At 42.3% G+C, this 24,314-nt stretch overlaps 1 protein-coding gene across 1 annotated transcript in view; it reads left to right on the top strand.

Moving 5' to 3' along the window:
- Positions 1-23,885, top strand: part of LOC147733934 (sodium- and chloride-dependent GABA transporter 2-like) — a 1,073,416-nt gene extending 1,049,531 nt beyond the window's left edge. The window contains exons 14-15 of the mRNA XM_086952829.1: positions 8,707-8,877; positions 23,462-23,885. Of these exons, the coding sequence (XP_086808955.1) occupies positions 8,707-8,877; positions 23,462-23,578 (288 nt within the window). The 3' untranslated portion in view covers positions 23,579-23,885. The remainder of the gene's footprint in view (positions 1-8,706; positions 8,878-23,461) is intronic.
- Positions 23,886-24,314: the final 429 nt, after the last annotated feature.

The raw sequence follows: 24,314 nt of genomic DNA, 5'->3' as shown, positions 1-24,314 counted from the left end.
TGCAACTCGCTATTAGGAAGGGGCATTCCCTTTCCTAATAGCGAAATGTCATGTATGGCTTTTTGCGACTGCAATTGCGGTCGCAAAACAGTCCCAGTTTACCACCCTTTATAGAAGGGTGGTAAACCACTTGCAAATGGTAAGGCGTTCCCAGGGGACCCCTTCTCCTTTGTGACTGGCTCTAAAAATATTTTTTAAAGGCAGGCAGTGGTCCCAGGGAGGGACCACTACATGCCCTTAAAAAATGTAAACATAAACGTTATATTTTTCTTTTTTTAAATGCGTCCCGTTTTTCTTTAAGGAAAATAGGCTGTGTTTAAAAAAAAACTGCTTTATTGAAAAGCAGTCCCACACATGGAGGACTGCTGAGCACAGCAGGCCACCATACCTGGGAGGGCCAGCCATTCCCAATGGGGTCGCAAATTGTGAGTGCCTCATGCATATGCATGAGGCATGCAATTTGCGACCCCTTTGGGAAACGCAATCAGTGTCGCAGACCCTGTTGTAAAAATACCAATTTGCGACTCACAAATTGCGAGTCTCTATTGCGAACCAATTTGCGAGTCGCAAATTCCTTGGTCGTACATCTGGCCCTTGGTCTGACTCCTCTAACCCGCCATATATAAATTGTTCCAACTTTGCTATGGCTCTCAGTATGGGCAAAAGATGAGCCTGCCCGAATTCGTGTGAAATTACTGGATTGCTTTTGCCTTGATCAAATGCAGAAGATACCATGACATAAAAAGACAGCTGGAGATAATAGTGCTGGTGGATTGTTTTTATAACCCTGAACGAGTTGCCAAGATTTCAAAAACCTAATTGAAAATAGATCTTTAATCTTTTTTAAAGACGGCCAGGGAGCATCTGGAGACTAGGAAAAAGAGAGTCTTGGAATATTTGCCTTCAGTACGTTCTCCATGTGTAGAACCCTATCTGTCCTTTTTCTTTTGTTATATGAAAATGTTTTACCTGATTAGATTGAACTTAAACCATGCCTGTCTGACTCTAAATCAACTTTAGAACGTGAGGCTAGAGAACCTCTAGTCTCATCCCTTCGCTGGCACACACTTAGTTGTCTTTCCTTGTGTCAAAAAAAGACTTCCATTCAATCTTTCTTGTTGCGTAACTTTATATTTTACTCAGATTTTAAATTCCTGATTTGCAACATTGATTCTTATGTCTTCAAAATCATTATCAACAATGTTTACTTCAGGCAATGTCTTTAAAACGAGTCCAATGCATTTCGGGCATTATAAGCATGCCCTTCATCAGGGAATTGACACTGAAAACAATGATATAAATAAACATTAATATGGCTACTAGGTAAGTACACAGATAAACAATACACAAACATGTGAACAATTGCGATCGTGTTAGTTGTTTTCAAAATGTGAACTAGCATAAAGGGGTGAACAGTGGTACGAGGCTATAATGTGAGAAAATGTCTCAGCGTGTTTACATGCACATGGTAAGCATGAATGGGTCGGCGTGTCACTTACATGCCTGTCGGGGCAAGCTGGTACGAATCTAAAAAGGAATGGGAAGAATGCGGTTAGCGCATGTTGATAGAGTGCTTCGGTAACGCACTCGGGGATTGAGTCTAACGGGTGGTGGTAACTGACCTTTAGATTGTTGGGAAAGTATCCCGGTCCGATACTTGTCTCCGAAAAATGCCGGCATGGGAAGTTGCTTGCCGCGTTTAGTTATTTTGAAATAGGGTGATCACGTGATGGGTCACTTGTTAGGACATGGTAAAAAGACTATAAGAGTCTGTGATATCGTCAAGGGAAAATGCGAGCTGATTAACTTTCAAGGGCTGGGATGAACTAGAGGGATTACAGGGGATTGTTAACGGGCTAATGGTAGTGAGAGGCAAAAAGTTATGAAAAAGAGAAAATATGTAAAAATCGGGTCTGGAATCGAACCCTGGTGGTAGGGGTAAAAGTGAGCTAAGTGCTAACCATGTAGCTAATGCGGTTATAACGAAAATTGGAAGAAAACAAGGAAGTGAAGTGTCAATGTCAGTTGTGAAAACGAACATACACAGTGACAACAAGTACAGTCTGTGGAGCAGTACTTCATAGGTAGCAAGACAGTTCAATTCTTTCATTTAAACCCATTGGTTTTTGGGTCGATAATTTCTGAATCCAGTAGTTCTCCCTTCTTAGGAGATATTTGCTATTGTCTCTCCCCTCCATTTTGAGGACAGTTTCGAGAATGATAAATTTGATTTGTGAGACGTTGTGCTGTGTTTCAACAAAGTGTGAAGATAATGCTGATTTCAAGTTTTTAAGTTGGATGTTAGACTTATGTTCCGTAAGGCACACCTTGATTCGTCGTTCGGTCTTGCCGACATACATCTTACCACAAGGACATCTTATTCCATATATCAGGTTGCTGGTATCACAGGTCCCATTTACCTTGAGTTTGATAGGATTGCCTTGTCTGGGATGATGGATGATGTTACCTCTGATTATGTTATTACAGTTGCCGCAGTTGAGGCAAGGTTTGGTTCCAGTGTATACTGTGGTCTCAATGGGCTTGTGCTGTAAGATTTCTCCCAAGTTCTTTGCCCTAGTGAAGGCGAATAAAGGTGGTTGACTAAATGATTGGTTGAAATCGGGTTCAATGTTTAAGATTGACCGATGTTTCATTATGATTTGTTTGAATTTTTTGCTGGCTGTAGAATATTTAGAAACCACCACTGTCCGTGATTGCTCTGGTTTTATTGTGGGTGTTAAAAGTTTGGTTCTGTCCATGTTTTCAATCCTCGCTTTGGTTTCTTCCACTAGGGTTTGGGGGTAGCCTCTATTAGTGAATTTGTTGGTCATCTCGGTGAGTTTTATGTTAAGTGTGGTTTTGTCTGAGGTAATCCTTTTAACTCTGGCCATCTGTGAATATGGCAAGTTCCTTATCAAATTCGGTTCATGGAAACTTGAATGTAATAGCATGTTGTTCCTATCTGTGGGTTTGACATAAAGGTCTGTGATGAATCCATGTGGGGTTACGGATATTTCCACATCTAGGAAGTTGACAGAAGTGTCTGATATGTCCCAGGTTAATTGGATACGTTGGTCTATTGTGTTGAACTTTGTGAGTTCCATTCTTAGTGTCTCCTCCGTGTTGGTCCAGATGATAAAGAAATCATCGATATATCGAATTATCATTTTCAAATTGTTAGTCCATGTTGTCTTCTTGAGGATGTGTTGTGTTTTGTACCATTGCATAAAGATGTTAGCATACACGGGTGCGGCCGAATTGCCCATGGCCATCCCGGTGAGTTGTTGATACCATTCCTCTTTGACTCTGAAATAGCTGTGGTACAAAGTGAAATACATTAGTTCCATTAGAAACAACTGTAGGTCTTGGTCCAGATCCGTGTTCAAAAGTGCTGCTTCCATAGCTTCAATTCCCATGTCATGGGGTATGCTCGTGTATAGACTACATACATCTGCGGTGCATAGGATCACCTTTTCTGTTGGGTTCAATGATATCTGTTGTAGTCTTAGTAAGAATTGTGAAGTGTCTTTGACGTACGTTTGCATGGATTGTACTGTCGGTTGTAGATATTTGTCAATCAGCTGTCCAATCGGTTGATGTAGGCTTCCTCGTGTGGAGACGATTGGCCTCAATGGTGGGTTCATAATGTTTTTATGAATTTTCAGCACCATTCTCAATGTCGGGCTTCTGGGGTTGGAGGTTATGAGGAAGTTTTTCGTCCTCTCGGTAATGGTACCCTGGTTGTGTGCTCGATCAATGATAGTCCGTAGTGTTTTGGAGTACTCCCAATCTAAATCAACTCAGAACTAGTTGCACTTTTTGTTATTCTGTCGACTCTATCTACACTAAACCGAGGAGGGATTTTATTATCCCTCTATTAAGATTTTTAAACATCAGGAAGTGCAGGCTGGCCTTGTATCATCTCCAGCTTTTGAATGACAAATTTACATGTGTAATGGTGTAAACGTATATTTCTACAGCAGTCCGTTTACGGAACTTGGGGGCCCATTAGGATCACGGGCGATCCGCCCATGACCCTACCCTGCCCGCCACCCATTTCCCCCCCACCATATTACTATGGCGGGGGAACCGCAGTGGACGGAAAGACCGCCTGCCGCTTTTCCGCCCGGTCAAGTTGTGTAATGTGATGAGGTCCTCTAATGAGGTCATGCAGATGTAAAATAGAGTTAAATTGAGAGAGGATCTTTGGGTGACTCCATAGATGAGGTTCTTGTCTTCTGGTGTGTAGGGTGGGAAATTCACTTGTGTTCTTCCTGTGAGGAAGGTGCAGATCCAATTGAGAACAGATCATTGGATGTCTATTTTGTGGAGTCTTCTGTTCAAAGTGGAATGAGAGACCATTTCTAAGGCCTTTGAAAGGCCGAGCAGTATGAGGGCAGCTGTTTCTCATTGGGTGAGATTCATCCTGATGTCTGATGCTGCAATGACAGCAGTCTCAGTACTGTGATTGGACTGGAAACCTGATTGCGTGGTGTCTAGGAGTTTGTGTGTAGCAAGGTAGTGGGCAAGTTGTAAGTCCAAAGCGTGGCCTTCTGGCATGGATTTATGCCTGTCAATCTTCATATCCTCACCTTGAACACCCTGGATGTTTATTTTGTCCTTTAACTATGGTTCTTCCCTACAAGAGTTGAGGATAGCCCCTAAGTATTATAGGTAGGATTGGTAACTGTGAATAATGTAAACGGTGTGCTCTTGACAGTACAGTAGACTGGTAATACATATTGGTATGCTCTTGGGGCATTTCACCGGGCCTTCTCTGACTTGACCGCAGTATGTGTCACACTTTATATGCATCTCTTGCTGGTTTCACTGCATTCTCCTTTTCTTTTGCTACTTCTCTTGGGGCATTGCTGTTTTTTCCCCATGTTCGATTGAAGATGTTCCTGTTATCACCCTTCATCTTACCCTCCAAGGTGCTTGTGCCCAGGCCTTCTTGCTCAGGCTGCAGGTTTGTTTGCCCGCATTTGCCAGTACAATCTCAATCACTAGGAGCTGTTTTCTTGCCCAGAATTGAGGTAACTTGAGGTAACTATGAGTAGAGAAAAGACAGAGTCATGGGAATCTTGGGACATAAAAACGTGCTACACTATGCTACCACATGCAACAACAGCACATGCACTTCAGCTCTCAAGAAATACAACACAGAAACACACACAGGCTGTATGAACTTCATGAACATACGCCCTAGACCAAATTCCTCTTTCCACTTACCAGTTATTATGCATTGCAGTACCCTCCACAACACGCTGCAACTGCACCACCACCTGCTTCACTCAGTAGCCCATCACAGGTGATATGCGATTGTCCAGTGAGGGTGCCATGGATCCAATGGACGGATGACTGACAGATACATCAGCTGGGAGTATGCTACAGGTTGGTGGTGCCAGTGGGTGGGTTGGTTCAGCGGGATCAAATTCGGGTCGGCGCTTACAGAGGACCACTTTACTGACAAGGAAACAGTCTCTGTGAAAGATTCAACCTCCAAGCTTACACAAGTAATTTCCCAAAAATGTGCAATTAAAGAACACCATGAGCGTTCAGGGAATAGACCCCAAACCCAATCCAGTCCAAACCTTATAAAGGCGAAGCCCTCCGATGTGCCACTCTTTGGAACGTGTCTCCTCTACCCTTGTATCCTGCACTTACCTAAAACACACAGGACCCACTAGAAGGTTGAAATGTGTTAGCATACGACTTTGCTGTGGTCAGGATACTACCATGTTTAAATAAAGAAAAAAGTAATACATACATGAAGGCGAATAGAGGAATGACGCCTCTATGACCTTCTGAGCAACATCCGACCACAAAAGGGCCATTGGATATTGTTTTAACTCCTTTCTTCTGAGGGCTAGACTATGACCCCAGCTAAAAAAAAATATAACCTTGAATGGTTCAAAATTCTGCACACTTTCTTATGAAATTGTGATCATATGTGTTTCATAAATATAATGTCATCAAGTTGTATCATATATGTTGTGTCTACATTATGTTTAATGCGATAGGTATGTAATGAATAATTTAAATTTTTGTTATATATGTTTACTGCACAAAACCTTAGATTCTGCAGATGTTGTTTTGAAGTAAAAGTACTCTAATCAGAGAAAAATCCTCTTCCTTTCTGCTTATGCCATGTTTTTTTAACTCATATAAAATGAACGTGCAGAGATCCAGATGAAAAAAGGATGGGTGGAAACCCATTGGTCAAAGAATAGTTCAAATTAAAAGAACATGAAGTCTTAATTGCCAATCACGGATATGATTGATAGGCATATCACGTTAAGAATTATATTGAGATGTATCCAATGGTGGTACACTTTCTTTGAGTACAGCGTGGTTGTGACAACACCCTCAGTAGCAGGGCAGATGCGGCGGCATGCCGGCAGGAACCTACCTGTGGTTAGCATAGAGGTGTGGAGAAGCAGAAGAGTTGAGAAGCACAGGGTGAGCAAGCTGAATTGCCGGCTATGCCGACTGCTTCTGTATTTGAGCCTACAGTCACATCAGACCCCTAGCGCTCTGACTAGTCCTGGGTGGAATTTCAACTACTCCGGAGTAATCCATTTCTGTAATTCTGTGTTACTCTTCGATGTGGAATTTCCAATAATTATAACTATTACTCCTCCATTCAAATTAAGTATAATTTGTGGGAAAAAATTCTTACAGCAAGAGCATATTTAGTGAGTGCATGCAGCTTCTTGCACTCGCTAATCAAGTTCACTCACATTTATTGCTTTTTTAGTGCAAAATGCATCTCTGTGTCCATTTTAAATGCAAGGGTGTTTTTTGCACTAAGATAAGAAAATAGCCCTAAATGCTGCCATTAAGTTGGGGAAAAATCCTACTCCAAGAGCACATTTAGTGAGTGCCCGCTCACACTCGCTATTCAGGTTCTGTTGCATTTAGCACTATTTCTTAGTGGAAAAAGCATCCATTTTGGATGCGAGGGTCCCTTTTGGGCTAAGAAAATAGCTTTAAATCCTGTAAGTAAGACGGGGGAATATCCTACCTCAAGAGCACATGTAGAAAGCATTGCTGGCTGTTTGTTATTTGTGGTCTGTTTCAATTAGTGCTATTTCTTAGCACAAAATGAATTTTCGCATCCCTTTTGGACAAAAGGGAGTATTCTTGTGCTAAGAAATAGTGCTAAACGCAGAATTACTCTTCTTGGGTAATTCAAGCACAATCTCTCAGAATTGATATGTAATTCCACAAGGTCACAGTGCACCGAATTATGTTAGTTACACCCACCCCCAGTTCTGATGCGCACATCCAGGCCGGCTAGTCCTGCCAAAATCTATCAGAGTAAAATAGCTGGGGCGATAATGAGCATACGCCTCATCATTCCAATCTGTATGATAATTCGTATTTACTCAATGATCGTAATTGTATGTAGGACCCTTGTTCCATGGAGTTCACTAGAAGTACAATAGCATCTCCAGGGAATAACAAAGGCTGACAAAGAATTACTTGCCAAAAGTATGACATCCTGCAGATTTCTTCAGTTAGATGTTAGTTTGGCAAAGAACTTTGCTTCTTTTTTTTCAACCTTTCGCTGCTAGAGAGGTGGGTTCTGATGTGATATGTTTATGTGAAACACTACACCTAGCAATTTTCAAGAATGTTGAGATTCAGCCTATATCACATTACTGGACCCTATTTCCCAATGACTATGTTGGTCTAGGCTCAGTGGATATTAGCTTTTTTGTCACTTGATGAATGACAAAAGGTCCACTGTAAGGTAGCTGACATGCCATTGTTTAACAGGACTCTCTTCCAGGGGAACAGCTTGTGAAAAGTAAACAAATGGAGAGTGAAAAGTTGAGAAAATCAGGCAGTATACGTTCTTAGAAACAAGGTAAAAGTTTGGTTTAGCAAAAGTTTCAGGATAAGGCAGTTGGACAGAGAAAAGATGTGAATATTTTTGCAGTATGATACCTTCATAATCCAAGAGGAGTAAACATATGGCTGCATAGTCACATTGGAAAATTACAACAGCACTTTGTTTCCTCACATTCAAGTACTGTCCAATTATTTGCCTGAGAGGTGTAAGAGCTAAGTTCTCACATTTAGGGCATTCTTCATTGGATGGAATTTGGGTTCACCACAGAAAGGGCCTAGCATCTGTTAACCCACCTGAATATCTGCCTAACCAAGGGGTAAGTCCAGCTACTCAATAGAGGTAGAGAGATCGAGAGACAGAGAAAGAGAGAGAGAGAGAGAGAGAGAGAGAGAGACATTATCTACTTTGAGACACCAAAAGACTTCTCATAAGATTGCATTTATTGTATAAGTTATGTAACTCACATAGTGTGAATCACAAAGATGAGTGACACAACTGGAGAGGAGAATCACTTCAAATACCATTCATTCCTTACAAATTTCTTCTACACAGAAACATGTATACTTAAAGTAAATAGAGTTACTGAGATCATTTAATATGAAGATGAAAGACCTGAGGGTAGAGTATAAAGGGTAAGGCCATGCATAAGCTGTGTAGAAAAAAGCTTTATCCCCTGCGGGAACAGCAAGTTCAGTCCACTACAAGTGTTGTGTTGTGGGCGACCCAAAAAGACCTAATCATAATCCTCTTTTTTCTTTGGTTCTTTGCTGATGTTTATTGTTCAGATCAGGTCTACGCCTTCACTTCTAATCATGCTCTTCATACCTTTCTAACCTCCTCCACAGGCAACCTTCCTATTCTCTGTGATTAAATACACACCTCTGACGTACGACAAAACATATGTATACCCATGGTGGGCCAATGCTGTAGGCTGGACGTTGACAATGTCATCGATAATCTGTATCCCACTCTGGAGCATCTATAAATTCTACTCTATCAAAGGCTCTTTAACTGAGGTGAGTTCTGATACCTGTTAGGCAATTAATTCTTCATTTTGTTAATGTTTTGCCATCATAACTTGAAAAGCATTGACCTACAAACAGAACAAATAGACCAAATATCTCTGTTCAAATGTCCCATGAATCAACATAGGAATGTAGAATAACTTCTAAGCATTATATCTGTTGAACATGTTCTCAATAAGTGCATTTGAGGCATCTAATCTCAGAGGAATAGAATAATTTCCACAAAGGAGCTATCGGACACCATGTTCTAATAAACCCACCTAGAATGTTCATTGAAGATTTGAATCTGCATCTTTGATAGCCATGCAGTTTCCAGAAAACATGGGTCAGGATTAAAGCCTTGACTCCAGTGCAGCAGCCAATGACAGACAGTGTAGTCCTCCTATGCATACGAGAATTGTGTTCTCCTAAGGAAACTTTGCATTTGTTTCTGAGTACCAGTAAAATGTGGTAAGTTGAAGCTGGAATTGTGTGTGTGCGGGTTGCTGTCCCTGGTGATAGAGAAAGAAGCAGACTTCATTCATAGGATTGTTGTTAACTATTGTTCGAAAATCACCCTTTTTGCCTTTTGACCCCCATTTATTTTTTACTGACTGACACTGATGGTAGCTGGCTCTGACTTTGCCCTGGACTCTACTAGCCAGGCCCAGGGCTAGGTTAAACACAAACACATGCGTTAAGGTACACTTATAATTGTCATGATCTACCCTCTAAGTCCTAAGTAGATAATAGGGCAAAGGTATAAAACTGCTTATAAATCCCCAGCATATAATAGGAAATGACAGTTTAGAGGTCGCCAGCCTTTAATACACTTGCATTTGTGCACTACTGAGAGCCTGAGGTCATTTTAAAAACAGCTCGGTGTTGCAGCACTGCTTTTGAAAGTATAATTCACTGCAAACTCAACTTTGATGGAATGGCCACTTCAAAAGTGATAATCTACCTTACATTTACATTGTGGGCACTCCCAAGGTCTCTCCTAGGTGTTCTGGAGTTGAGGGGTCATGTAACTATAAGCAGGCTCCCTATAAAAGGTGTTTTATAAACCTAAGTGAGTGAATGCTGACCATTTTGTTTTTCACCAGATTAGGAAATTCACTATAAAGTCAACTTTGGTGCTGTGACACTGCGAAGAAATAACCGAATTCTTTTTTTTTTTGCATATTAGGAACCCTCAGGTATCCTGTATCAATGAGCAGGAGCTTTATAAAAGAGGTTTTATTACCCCTTTAAGGAAGAAGTTGCACATTTCATTTACCCCCCATGAAGATAGTTGGCCTCATAGACTAACATGGCAATACCTATTGCTAGGAAATTGGGAAATTATCATTCAAAGACTGTACAGAATGGTATTGACGAATCCAGTAACTTGCCATTGCTGAATTTATCATAACTTGTACAGTTAAGAAGTTTCCTTTCTGTGAGCAAAAATCCAGCCTTTAGCACTCTTCCAAGATTGGTCAGCCCTGAGGGGATTAGCCAAGCTGCCTTGATTAGGTAATAAGTGGTCTGGCTTATTTATAGACCTCTGTGGGGCACATGAATTCCAGAGCAGGGGGTTGGGCTATAAAGCATCAGCTTCAAGGGAAGAATAGGTCAAGCAAGCCGGTCAGCCAGGGCCATCTCCTCTCCCTGCCAAATGGGAGGCTTAAGGAAGAAAGTAAGAGATGTGAGTGGGGGAGTTTATGGAAATATGTCATTCTCTAAGTTTTGTTTAATTAGCTCCTTCTGCTCTGTTGAAATTTCAGCCATGATAGATTCAGAGAGAATTGTGCTTTCTGCTATAACTCTATGCCACACTTTGGAAGAAGTTATGATGCTTTAGGGTGTTGCCCTGCACCTCACTAGACAGGGGTGCCAATCTGCTTGTCACCAGAGAACATTGGATAAATATCTAAGAGTTGCATAGCCTCTACGTTCTGCTGCCTGAAACTACAAGAAGACAGAGGACTGTCCTGCTGGGATTCTGATCTGCACCCAAGGGCCAACCTGGGAAAACTGCACTTACTGCCCTATCAAGGCTTAGCTTTGAAGACTTTGTCTGGCTTTAAAAAAGGAGTAAGGAGTAGACTTCCTTCAGCTACAGGTTAGCAGACCCTTAATTGACCCTTCTCTAGCCACAGTCCTCCTCTTGGAGTGCATCCACTGGAATTTTTAAGGGATAGACTAGGTGCACTGTGAAAAGTGAAAACCAGGCCATCCACGGACCATCTAGGAGATTCCAGACCTTTGCATCTGTGTTGTTGGCACTTGGAACCCACCAGGGGACTGTCTGGAAGGACCTCCTGAGGTTTGAGAAACTTTTGAAAAAAGGTTTTTAAGGTGACCGACTCGATTGTGAGAGCCAAGCCGATCACCTTCATGCCTAGCTGGCAAACCCTAACTGAACTCAGACCGGTGGACAGCAGCAAGGGCCCTCAGCAGAAAAAGCTACAGAATAGTTTTTAAGTCCAAAGGTAACATTTTGACCGAGGCCTGCTGCGTAGGGTATCTGAGCAGGGGTCTATTGCAGTTGGCCTTAAACTTTGACTTTTTTCCAGTCAAGCACGATCACATATCCAGAAGTGGTGATATTGGTTTCTTAAAAGTGTTTATTCTTTACAAATTCCTATCTACATTGGATTTTCATGGTTATTGTGTTATTTTAAAGATGCAAATATTTCCACTTTTTATAATTTGGTGTGGGATATTTGTTGTGTGTTGTGTCTTACTTATTTACTATATTTGTGTTTTAAATGCTTGACATACCTGCCTCCTGAGTTAAGTCTTATTGCTCACTGTTAGCTACCAAGGGTTTAGCAAGGGACTCATTTATAGAGAACCTATTTACGACCCAGTATTGGTATGTAGCCTTATTGCTGTTGTTAGATACCTACCTACCACTCCCAATAATGTATCTTCCAACATTCATGGACCTTAAAGGGGATGCACCAAACATGAATGTTTTGTAAGATTTCGAGTCAGAGAGGGAGGATAGAGTATTATGTGGAGAAGGAAAACAATAATGTAGAAATACTAATTAAAATTGATTTAAAGAAAAGGACAGAATTAATGCTCAGTTATCTGCAGAAAAAATAAATCAATAATTGGAAGGCTTAAGGCTAGAGGGCCAGAACGGGACTGGGTAGGCTGATAAAAGCTTGGTTACTTGAACTGGCTGGGCTAGTCCTGGAATAATGAGAGTTTATAGAGGTATTAGCAGAACCAAAAGGAGCCATTTAGAATTATTTATCAGTGAAGACTGTGCTTTCACCATGGAGGTTTGAGGGAGATCAAATAGACTATGAAAGTGAATCTTGACTTGTATATGGTGTCACTTGTGATTTCTAAGATGTAAAACATCCCTGGTATTTACATTTTATGTATCTTTAATGTTAGCTTATTTATGGTCCCTCAAATCATCTATCCTTTTTTCAACATCTATGGAGGAGCAGTGCAGAAAGAGAGGTAGCCATGCGTAAGCTGGCCTCTCCTCTGAAAGGTTAAAATACACGATCCCCTGCCCACCATGCCTACCAACATCTACATTTAATATACACCCATCAAAACGAAAAATAAATGACCCGGTTCCCTCCCGCTAATCACAACGCTATCTGTATATTACTCTCCCGCCCAAATCCATACTGAAAAAAAATACTTGAACTCTTGATGCATACCCCTACCACCTTCTGTGCCTTTCTACCTTCTCCCTGCCCAAACCTAAGGTCTACACTCTCAAATTAGAGGCGAGGTGGTGCAACACTAAAGAGGACTCTGTAAGAGCTGCTGCTCAGTGTGACTTCCTTTCATTTGTGAGCGTGTGTCTGAAGAGACATGGGATGGAAAAAGAAATGCCACAACAGTAGGAACCAGCGTTACTTTTCCACTGTTACGTCATAGCAATTAATAACCTGATTTCAACTAGGTTATTTCAGATTTTCCACTGCAAGGGTGGGAAGAAAATCATGATTTTATTAAAGGTACTGAGGCTGATATTGTGCATACCTCTTTTTTGCCACTCAAAACAGCAGCAACTTAAAACACTACATTAGAACTAGAAATACAATTCAATTTTCAAAGTTTTATTCGACAGCAGTCATAAAAGCATTTTGACCCTAACACTATACAATAAATACTAATCTAAAATACTTTCATAAAAACACGTATTAAACAATTTATGCTGACGAAATTAATATAAGTATAAAAATCATTCCATTACAATCTTTACATTTGATAGAAAGAGAAACATGGTTGCCATAAATCATTAGGTTACTTTACCCAGTAACATACGTGTGCGGATTACCCATGCCCAACCGAGAAATTTAGCGACTGCAATTGCAAAATAAGGTGTGCAATCTGTTTCTAATATTCTGAGTGCAACTATTTGCCTGCGAGTCCCCAGATTCAGACACACTGGTTTTAACCATTTGCGGCGTGGACCTGCATATATAGGACAAGCAAACAACACATGGGAAACATTCTCAATTTGATCTTTACAGTGGTAGCAGTGTTCATCCCTTGTTGGTGACCAGTGTTTTGTGAAAGCATTGACTGGGAGGGTTCCAAATCTAAATTGGAAATACAACTTTCTGTCCTGTGGCTTTTCGATGATGTCCCAATAGGTTTCACAGAGTGGGACCATTTTGATGTCTAGGAAACGGCCAGTTAGATTGGAGCTGCATCCAGAGCGATAGGCTGTAGAGTGTACCATCTCCCAATAAAGTTTCTTCAAGTTTGCCTTGGTAGGAAAACATGACGTATCCATGTTTCCCCAGAGATGGTCTAACTTCAGCTTAGCCAGCAACCCCCGTAGTTCCTTTAGCCACAAAATGGTATGGAAACGGTCCATGGTAATAACATCAGCCAATGCTCCAGCATAGTGGGAAAGTTCCGGGGTCACCATTAGGCGTCGCCAATATAGCAGGGGGCGCAGGCGAGCTAGGTCCTCTACACTTTTCCTCCCCAGGTCATACAATAAAGGGTCAATAGGGGTGCTTTGTGGGGCCATTACTAACCGCCGTAGAAACCTATTCTCTGCTAATGACAGATTTTTTATATTTTAAAATCCCCATAATTCTGCACCATAGAGGGATGCACTAATTACCTGCATGTTGTAAATCTCAAGGTCACAATTCACTGGTTTAGTCAGCGAGGCTCGATGTTTGAGTGCTACTACGCCTGCTAGCTGATTAAACTTTAGAACTGCTGTATCAATATGAGTATCCCATCTCATGTTGCCCTGGAGTGTTATACCTAAGTAGGCAAAAGCCTCTACCTGTTCTAAAGGGATGCCATTGTAAGTAATTACACCTTTGTATGTCAACCTTTGGTGCATGCACATGAACTTTGTCTTAGAAGCGTTCAGTTCTAGTCCACGTATCTCACAGAACTCACCAAAAGCATTGACTGCCTTTTGTAAACCGCTTGGGGTTCCTGGAGAGTATTAACGTGTCGTCCGCAAACAAGAGGACTGGCACGTGGGCACCAGCCAATATTGGAGCGTCTGTCGGAGTTCTTTTTAAATAATCCACTATGCCGTTAATTTATATTAAAAACAGTGTTGGGGCCAGAACGCACCCTTGCCTCACACCACGCTCGACAGGGAAGGGCTCAGTTACTTCGCCCTGGGCACCCCACCTGATTTTGGCATAGTTATTTTCGTGCAGACGAACCAGAAGTGTAAGGAGTTCTGGGCTTATACCGGCTTCATCTAGAACCCTCCATAGCTTTGGTCTTGGAACTAGGTCAAAAGCTGACTTCAAGTCAACAAAGACAGCATAAAGAGGGCCATTTATCAAGGTCACATTCCTCCAATAAAGGGCAATAAAATAGAAGACCTGATCGATGGAACTAGTTAAGGGGCGGAAACCCACTTGGTATGGGGACAAGATGTTATTCTCCACTATCCATGTTTGCAGCTTATTCTGCACTAATCGGCCCATCAGTTTTTGTGCTGAATCTATGAGACTGATGGGTCTGTAATTGTTTGGGAGTGATTTGTCGCCTTTTTTAAATATTGGGATTATTTCCGCACCCTTCCAGGAAGAAGGTACTTCTGCGCCTAAGGCCACTGAGTTGGCTAACCATACGAAATACTGGCACCATGTTTCTTGATCGCTTAAAAAGACATCTGCAGGGATGCCATCCATACCTGGCGCTCTCCCCCCTGTCACACAATCCAAAGCGGTGCTAACATCATTCAGGTCAAATACTTGATGGTTGTAATAGACGGTGGGTGGCAGAATATAGCTTTCTGGAGCCAGGTTACAAGCATATTGGGGCTTAAAAAACTCTATCCACTTGTTTTTGGGAACATGGTTTTGTGGGGGGCAGAAATTCCGCCCCTATCCCATTTTACGGTGGCCCAAAATTGCTTTGGATTTTTGGCCGCACATGCAAGCTTCAGCTCGCCCCAGTATTCCTCATCCCACTGCCTCTTGGCTAGTTTTAATGCATTTCTGTATGTGTCCCTAGCCTTCCTTACTATTTCAGAGTTCCCCACCCTAAGTGCACTACTCAGGTTCTGTCGAGCTATTCTGCAGTTTTTGTCATACCACCCCTGCTTTGGTTGGTTTTTCATAGTCTTGTTTAACTTTGTTGTTTTTAAGAAGAATCCCTGCAGTCTATTAAAAAACTTGATATGGGCCTCTATCAAAATTTCTGGGAAATTAGGTTTGTTAGCAAGAGGTCTTAAATTGTTTATTTCCTCTAACACTACTCTCTTAAGCTCACCAGCCCTTTCAGGATCCTCTACTAGCTTCCCCCATTTTAAATGTCGTTGGTTGTTTGAACATACAACGTCTAGGGTCACCCTGTCTTCCACATTGCTTGCTCCTATAACCTCTTGGTAAGATTGAGAAACCAAACAAAGAGGATTGTGATCACTTTCAACCCTATTTACCAGAGTCATGTCTAGCAGTTTACCCCAAGCCCTGATGTCCACCAAGAAGTAATCTATTCTGCTGGATGCCCTGCCATTGTTGAATGTATTACTCCCTTGGCGATCAGACGATGTACGCCCATTTGCAGCTCTGAGGCCCCTTGCTAGACATAGGCTTTTAGTTTGGATAGCCACGGCACACCATCTATTAATCGTGGCCACCTCAAGCTGGGGAATTCCCCATTTACTGTCTTCCTCCTGGGCAAGATACTTGTCCTCTTCTCCCAGGGGTTCAAAGGTGGTATTAAAGTCCCCCCCTACAATAATGGATAAATCCATTGGCAACGCTTCCAACTCTTGGTCAAGGATGGATATAACTTCAGAGGTCTTCCCCCCCTTCACTCCCCTAGCATATAGATTGAAAACAGCCAACCCTTGACCATTATCCCATTTTATATTTACTGCCAGTATATCATGTGTTGCCATGAACCTTTGCTCTATTGTACAGTGTAATGATTGGCGGATCCAAATCAACAAGCCGCCTGATGGGCGTCCTTTTGGATTTTTTATGGCCGGAATATAAAAATTTAGATATCCCTGGTGATAGACTGGTATCAAGGACCAAGTTTCCTGTAGTAATATAATATCATGCTGGTCAATGAAATCACACCATTCAGGAGAGAGCAATTTGTTCGCTACACCAGCAAGATTCCATGAGATAAAGGTGAGCTTGGATTTATCAGTGTTTGGGCCTTCTTGTCCTAGGCAAGTAGGTTTTCTTGAATTCTCGAAATGTGGAGGTAAATGGAGGGGCACTATTATTGAGGGGGTGCTTAAGGAATTAGATATTGGGGACCAGATGCCAAGCCAGTTTCCTTCTCAGAGCCATTTTCTATATGCCTTTCAGGGACGTCGGTCCCCCCTCCCCTAGTGAAAGTATCAGGGAGTCCCCTCTTATTTTCTACTAGTAACGTGGCCAGTGAATGCTTACTTTTAACAATACTTGGTCTATTGATCACCTTGAGGTTGTTTTCATCCGTAGGAGTGCTACATTCGAGTCAATCACACTCATTCAAATTAGACAATGCTTCATATCTGTTTACAAGGTGCAAACCCCATTCACTACCTTGACCACCCCTTGTCTTTCTATTAGGTACAACAGACCATTTGGTCCTTAACACGCCTGGATTTGCAATAATTCCCCTTCTGCTGTAGAAAAAATCAAGAGTGAGTGGGATTATTTCCACAGTTCTATGTTGTGGGGGAAACAGATTCTGCAAAATGTTGGGCAGTACATCGGGCCCTATGAAATTCAATACCACACAGTCACCGGCAAATCTTTTCTGGCGGTTCCCTATCCATTCTTCTCTTCTGGCTGAGACTAATTCATCTGAAAGCTGTTGCTTACCCCACGGCGACATGGACATATTATTAGACAACCAGTGTAATGCTTTGCTTAGTAAGGATTGGGGTGATTCTATCTACCCTGATTTCAAGGGTGGCACATTGGCCAGTACCAGCACCAGGGGGGACGCCTCTACTATTAGCTCCACTGGGCCAGGTTCTAGGCTAGATACATTACGCCCCACTGATCTAATTTGGGGACCCTCTGTAGGTTGGCCACTCACTCCTGAGGATAGATGTGAGATGGGGGGAGGATTCATATCTTGCATCTCAGCTCCCCCCTCCACAGCCCCTTCCGTTTTTCCATGGTGATCAATTTTGCTTAACACCTGGTTTGGTAAGTCACCTATACTATCACAGGTGTTCTTTAAAAGTCCCTCTAATCTGTTGACCTTGTCTGTTAGGTGGTCAATCTTAGCAATCAATGGCTTGATAATCCCCCTTATTTTTGAATCCAGCATGCTCGCCAGTTTCTTGAGTTGGGCTTCATCCCTCAGCAAGATACCCTCATCATCACACTCAGGATCATCTATATCGTTTTTCCTAGGTGGGGTAGCTGGTCTCTTTCTGCTAGAGCGCAGACCCACTCGTTTGGGCTGGTTTTTAGTGTTCCCTCTGGTCACTCTGGGTGCTGGCACGGGCGCTGGTGGAAGGGATTCATTCTCAGCAGTTTCAATGTCAATAACATCAGAGTCAACCTCACCATTATTATCCACATTTGCATTAGCTGGTGCATTCTGCATAGGACTATTAGAAATAGGCTGGGAGGGTGCAGAAATTTTGTTGGTATGATCCAGCTCCAATGGGTTATCTGGAATTTGTTCCGCTGAGTCAGTAATAGCAGAATGGGTCAGACCCAGGGAAGACCTACTGTCATTATTTATTTTAGCAACAACCTGGACCAAATAGTTATCCATGGTGTTATTGGGTGCAGATTAGGCTTTTTGTTTAGACATTCTGAGCTCTCTTTCAGATGACAATATTTCACAAGTGCAATCAATAAGTCAGTGACCCTCAACCACAGTACCTGATGATGATAGACGGTAGGATGAGAGGCTCGCAGTAGAAAAGCAATGATCCTGGCCCAGTCCAGTCACGGACAGTCTTGGACTGTCTAAGACTGTCCGCCCTTCGTCCGGGCGGAGGACCCGGGCTTTTCAAGAGCCTCCTGGCGCAAGGTGATGATGCGCACTGCGTGCGCCGAAGCAAGTCCCCCTGGGAAACCGAGTCCGCTCTGCGGCCGCTGATGTTTCAAGGCGTGGCGGTAACTCGGCGTGTGGCCCAGGTATCTGGCGAACAGGCAGGGAGGGTCTTCTGGTACTGGTATGGATTTCGGCAAACACCTGTACTCACAGACTCTCCTTGAATCCCGCGCAGCTCCTCGCTGTGTCTTCACAGGGTCCTTGCTCTGCTGCTCTCAAAATGAACGGTAGCTCCTGACAGGAAGGAGGGAACTCGTGGCTTTTCTGCTACACACAGCAATCTTTTTGCGGCCCCCTTCCGCGATGAGTAGTCCACACGGCTCACACGGTCTCTGCCACGCAAGAAACCTGCAGCTAGCAGAAGGCAACACTCGGCTCCCACCGCACTGTGAGGCACTCAATAACGCCCTGACGGTCTTGCCACGTTGCAGCTTTCTTATATAAATTGCGGCCCCGGCCACACTAGGAGGTGACTTGCGGCTCCTGCCACAGAAGAAAGCAATTTTCAGCTGCCGCAGCACTAGGCAGCAACTTGCGGCTCCTGCCGCACTGGAAGGCGACTCGCGGCTCCTGCCACTCTGAAAGGCACTTTGCACTGTGCACTGTGGCACTGTGCGCTAACTCGCGGCTTTCCGCCGTGCCCAGAAATGCCCGTCCGGTGTTACCGCGATGAAGAGTGATTCGCGGCTCCGAAGTCCGGCCGTGTTGAAAAGCCTAGCTCACGGCTCACAGAGCTCATGGGAGAGCACTCTAGCTCCAGCAGCAACAGCCGTAGCTTCTGGCGTCTGTCGTCACTTCCGGTCAGCGTGTAGTTTCTCCCACAGCTATCTCCCCATGTGTCCAGAATTAGCACATATTGTGCATACCTCTTTTTCGCCACTCAAAACAGCAGCAGCTTAAAACACTACATTAGAACTAGAAATACTAACACCCTTGCTTCCTGTAACTTTGGATCTGGACATTAAACGCACAGACCATTGCGCTGTACTAAGACCACTATTGTTTTGGATAAGGATCCGGGTTACATCAGAACTAATCCATTACAAAGTTGGTCTGGAGGAAATCATGAAGGTGAATCGTCCTAAAGACATCCCGTGGTTGAAGCACGTAATGTCTAGGATGCAAAAATTAGGCCTATCTTCCTATGGGAGTGGCCCTTTAAAACTCACACCAACTTGTAAAAAGAATTTAAAGTTGACTTATTGGAACTTTATAGCAAGCGATTTGCTGAATAATGCTACTACGGGCCCATTAACTTTAAGGTTTTTAGCCTTTAAAGACGTAGCCACCCGAGAACCCTTCCTTGACGAGATAGAATATTCCTTAGCAAAATCCTTATTTTTACACTTTAGGTATAGAATTTTGCAAATAGGAGCAAATACATCTAGTTGGAAAAATGAGAAGGGGGAAAAGGGTAGTGACCTTTGCCCCCTGTGCACAATGCAAGTAAGGGAAACCGACGAGCACAACCTATTCTTCTGTGCTGCATATACTACTGTAAGGCGCCATTGGATCAAACCCCTGTGTAGGTTGCTAGGCATTAGGAGTAGGAGTTGTAGCAAAGCTTTACGTATTTTAAGGACTGATTCTTCGCAAAAAGTAGTTTTTGCAGTAAGCAGATTTTTATTCAACGTATCTTTGATACGGAAAACAAGTGGGTTCAGGTTAGAAAAGGAATTATGAACAAAAATTGTATTTCAGGGTATAACCTAGGCCAAGTCAAGCATTTGCACTTTCATGGGGATATGACGATTATATGATAAAATTACCCTATGGTTTTTAAAATGTTATATGTTGTAAATGATCATTTTTAACTATGTAAATAGTTGGCCAGCATGTTTTTTTTAATACAATGTAATTCTTGGGCTAGATAGGTTTTTATGGCGTAGTTATAGCCGTGCTCTTTTTAAATCAAGATCCGTGCCCCGTCTACTGTGTTAATTCAATAGGGAATGATGGAGTAATTATGAAAATGTAATGTGTTTTTATTATTGTATCTTTTATGGTTACACATAACCGAAATAAAGATTAAATGAAATGAGAAATACTAACTACATTCCAATCCACTACATATTATTGAACCAGACAGCCATATTCCTTCTTTTTTGCTGTGAACAACTTGAACAGTTTCTTATTCCAAATGATTTAACACCTTGGCTGCTAGGTGTTTTCCCCTCCTGTGCTGACTTTTGATTATTTCCATTCTTTCATGACGAGCTCAGCTCGTCACCAGCACAGCTCAACCGTGCATCATGACGAGCTGAGCTCGTCATGAGCATGGAAAGGGTTAAAGAAATCCAAGGTTCCATATTCCTCTGCTTTACTTATAATCGCCATTTCCTGAAACACAAATCACAAATTAATGGGTGGGTACTATCAACTGGGAGGGATAATATTGGTCTACGTGCCTTTAATGAAATCATGATTTTCCACCCACCCTTTCTGTGAAAAATATGAATTTTATGGCAAGGCACAGAGGCCAATATTATGCATGTTTAAAATCTTTCCATAATATTAATCACATCATATTCTATTGGTTTAAAATGAATTCCTGCCCTCCTCATTACTTACTTAACCCATCTAGCCAAAGTAGGACTTGTCTCGAAACAGGATTATGAGGGTACCTGAAAGAAATCAGCAATTGAGAATCTAATTGATCCCTCAAACTTAAAGTTCTTCTTTCATTCTCCTGCTAACACTTAGCCACACACAGCTTCTTGTTCTTCTCCAAGTTTAAATAAAATATAGTCTTGAACACAGTTTTTGTCGTTCTCCTAAAGCTAAAACACACCCCTTTTGGTAAATAACTACATGAAGAAATCTGCAATGCCCTTTCATCTAATACCCTTCTAAAAGATATTAAACAAAGAAGCATGGTCAACTTAAATGACAAAGAGCCTGAATCACAAAAGTAATCTGAGACAGATTCTTAACTTTACAACTTTCGGTATTCACAAAAGGCATTTAGGAGTAGTAAAGTTAGGAGTTTGTCATAAGTTTGTCTTAAATTTTGATTTTAAGACAAAATCCAAACTTAAGTTTAACTTTTCATCCAGACCCCTTCTTGGGTCACGCACTGACTTGTTCAGGAAAGCCAACATCTTTGAATCTAACTCAGCCGTATATGTTACCTTTTTACTCAAAGATAGTCTGGGACATTTTGCTTGTAATCTACTCCCCACTTCTTTAGGCATTTCATGCCTAATCATCATACTCTGACACGTGATCAGCAGAATGTTGATTTGTGTGAGGATCAAACATACATTCCCCAAGAACGTCTTTCACTACTAGATCTAGATCTTTACAATCCAACTCTTCCTTATACTTTCTCCTTTTCACTTCATCATCCATATCAGATGAACAAGAAATCAGTTTGCCACCACTTCTTGATGACTCGTCAAATGCAACTGCCTGGGACTCTTTTTAACCCCTTCCATGCTGATGACGGCCCCCGGCCATCATGCATCACAGCGCTCGTGTGCTGATGACGGCTGGGAGCCATCATGAACCCGCTCACTCTCAAAATCGCCCACACAAGCGCAGAATTGCCCAAGGGGTTAATGGACTTTATAGCCTTTACCGCTGCCTGCTTTTTCTTCTCCTGCGGATCATATTGTCCCTTTTATTTTCTCTTTGTCCCCATCCATTTTTTCTTTTTTGAGATACCTTACGTCCTTCTTTATAATCACAAGATCTTCCTAGCAACTAACAATCTATTTAATGTCCCTAAAATATGGCCTTCACGCTATACATATTGTGCCTCCTTCATAGTCCGATCCAAAATGGCAGATCGCGTTTCATCGGGCCTACAATGCATCAGAGGAGTCAACTTCAAAGCTCCTCAGCAGTTAAGCACTGCACGCAGAAGGCGACCATGACCCAGTGCATGGGGAGGGGAACAATATAGAACGTGCGGTGAGGCATTTGAACCCAAGATTTGATGCTCCTCCCCGCGCGAAGCTAAAATGACTCTGTACACAAGCCCGACAGCCGTGGCAGGTGTCAATTAAAAAATAAATCAAAGAGCACATAACCACACTTGCCACCCAGGCCTCTAAATGATACACTCAGCTCAATAAAGCCATATCCACACAACTAATCAAAATATCACCACCTGAAAATAAAGCTACTAACCAAACGGGGTCGTGACATTCCTAAACCAAACCAATTCAAATCTTAATCTAAACGCCCATGCCAAAATGGTTCGCCCTATAATTAATCCCTGTTTCCTAACTCGGGTCCCCTGCAAACAAGCTACGCCTAGGCATTTCCCAATCGTACTCTTCACACAGACATTTCATATATATAGACCTCACTCAAACTGCAAATTTTGTGAACTTATTTCATTGGCGAGCAACAACAAAGAAGGAAGATAGCTGCCTGGTACAGAAATCTATAGTGAATTGGAATGTTGTTAGCGTTCCTAGTTCTAATGTAATGTTTTAAGTTTCTGCTGTTTTGAGTGGCAATAAAGAGGTATGCATAATATCGGCCTCAATGACTTGGCATAAAATCACACTCATGTCTTCCACTGGAGCCATATAGGGCAGTAGGATTTGTAAAACACAGTTTTTGATGTGAAAGGGGGCGACTTGATTTACAAATGAATCTCTTTTTCATTGTATTGTATAAGCATTGATATTGCATATTCCTACTGTTTGTAGCAGTAGGAAGTTATTGCTACTCAAAAACCTTATGACATTGGAGTGGAGAGGAAAGGAGGGCAAGGGAAGGTAAGTTAGGGGAGGGGAGGAAATGAGGGGAGAGGAGAGGAAAGGAATCTTCACATGCAAGCTAGGGCAAAGGGAAACAGTTAAATCATTTTCATGTGGGGTTTGTTAAAGAATTAAAAGACAGTAGTCGGAGCTCAGATATTTTCGGTAAGGAGTCAGGTCCAGATTACACCTTCGGCTTTACCGAAAATGAAGCTACAATTGGACATTTTTGTTATAGAATGCTAACATACAACAACTACAAGTCTTATGTTAGCTGGTTTGACTGGACCAGCGGGCCATTTAACATCCACAACCCAGCATACTAGGCAGGGCAGCTCATAGTATGGTGAAATGTTTATCTAAATAAACACGTATGGCTTTTCTCTGCTTTACAGAGGTTGCACCAGCTCACCAGCCCAGACGAGGAACTGCCTCAGAAACTACCCAACCCAGAAATCATCCCAGACGCATCACAGCGCCCTTCAGAGGCAGTTGATGAAACAAAATGTTAAGACACGATGGAAGATAGACACTTTTTATACCATGTTTATCATTTGTTTTTCTTATTACTAGTGCAATTCTGTCACTCCTTATCATCACCCTCGAGCTAACCATGATCGGAAATTATGGGTAAGGTTTTTGGGAGCAGTGAGCATAAGATTTGATAGAGGTCTTCTTTGTATGCATTTCTTCCCAAATAGTTGACATCAGGGGAAAAACTAAGATAGGCTATACCCAAATGGAGTCGAAAGACAACGGGATAGGTGAAATAAATTAAATATAAAATAAATAAAACCACTTAACTTGCACTCGCCGCATTTCCCATCATCCTTCAACTTCCTACCTCACCCCAACGCTCTTACCTGTGCCAGCCGTGCTTGCTACAGTACAAAACCTATATTCGACATAATACACCCACATTTGCACTATGATGCAAAGATGTGTGTATGAGGCTAGGCAGCAAGAAATTCACCAGATTAGTGGGTTACACTATCACGGTATAGAGCACTGATCACCCAAGAGTGTATTCGGGTGCTTGGGCAGGTGTGTAGATGTGTAGGTCTGTGGTCCCCGAGGTGCCATATCTTAGTATATAGGGGGGTATCCTGCTCTCACGCTCTCTTTCACACAGCACAGCGCAGCAACTATGAATATTTTGCTGGCTTCATGAAAAAATAGTAAATTTGGCTTGAGTTTAACAAATTAGCTAGTGTACGCTTCCCTTGGTTGAGGACTGAGGAGCACATG

The sequence above is a fragment of the Lissotriton vulgaris genome, chromosome 1_2 (assembly GCF_964263255.1).
Source record: "Lissotriton vulgaris chromosome 1_2, aLisVul1.2, whole genome shotgun sequence".
In the NCBI taxonomy this organism is placed as follows: domain Eukaryota; kingdom Metazoa; phylum Chordata; class Amphibia; order Caudata; family Salamandridae; genus Lissotriton; species Lissotriton vulgaris.
Note: the sequence above shows the minus strand (reverse complement) of the source record. Positions and strands in the feature narration are given on the sequence as shown.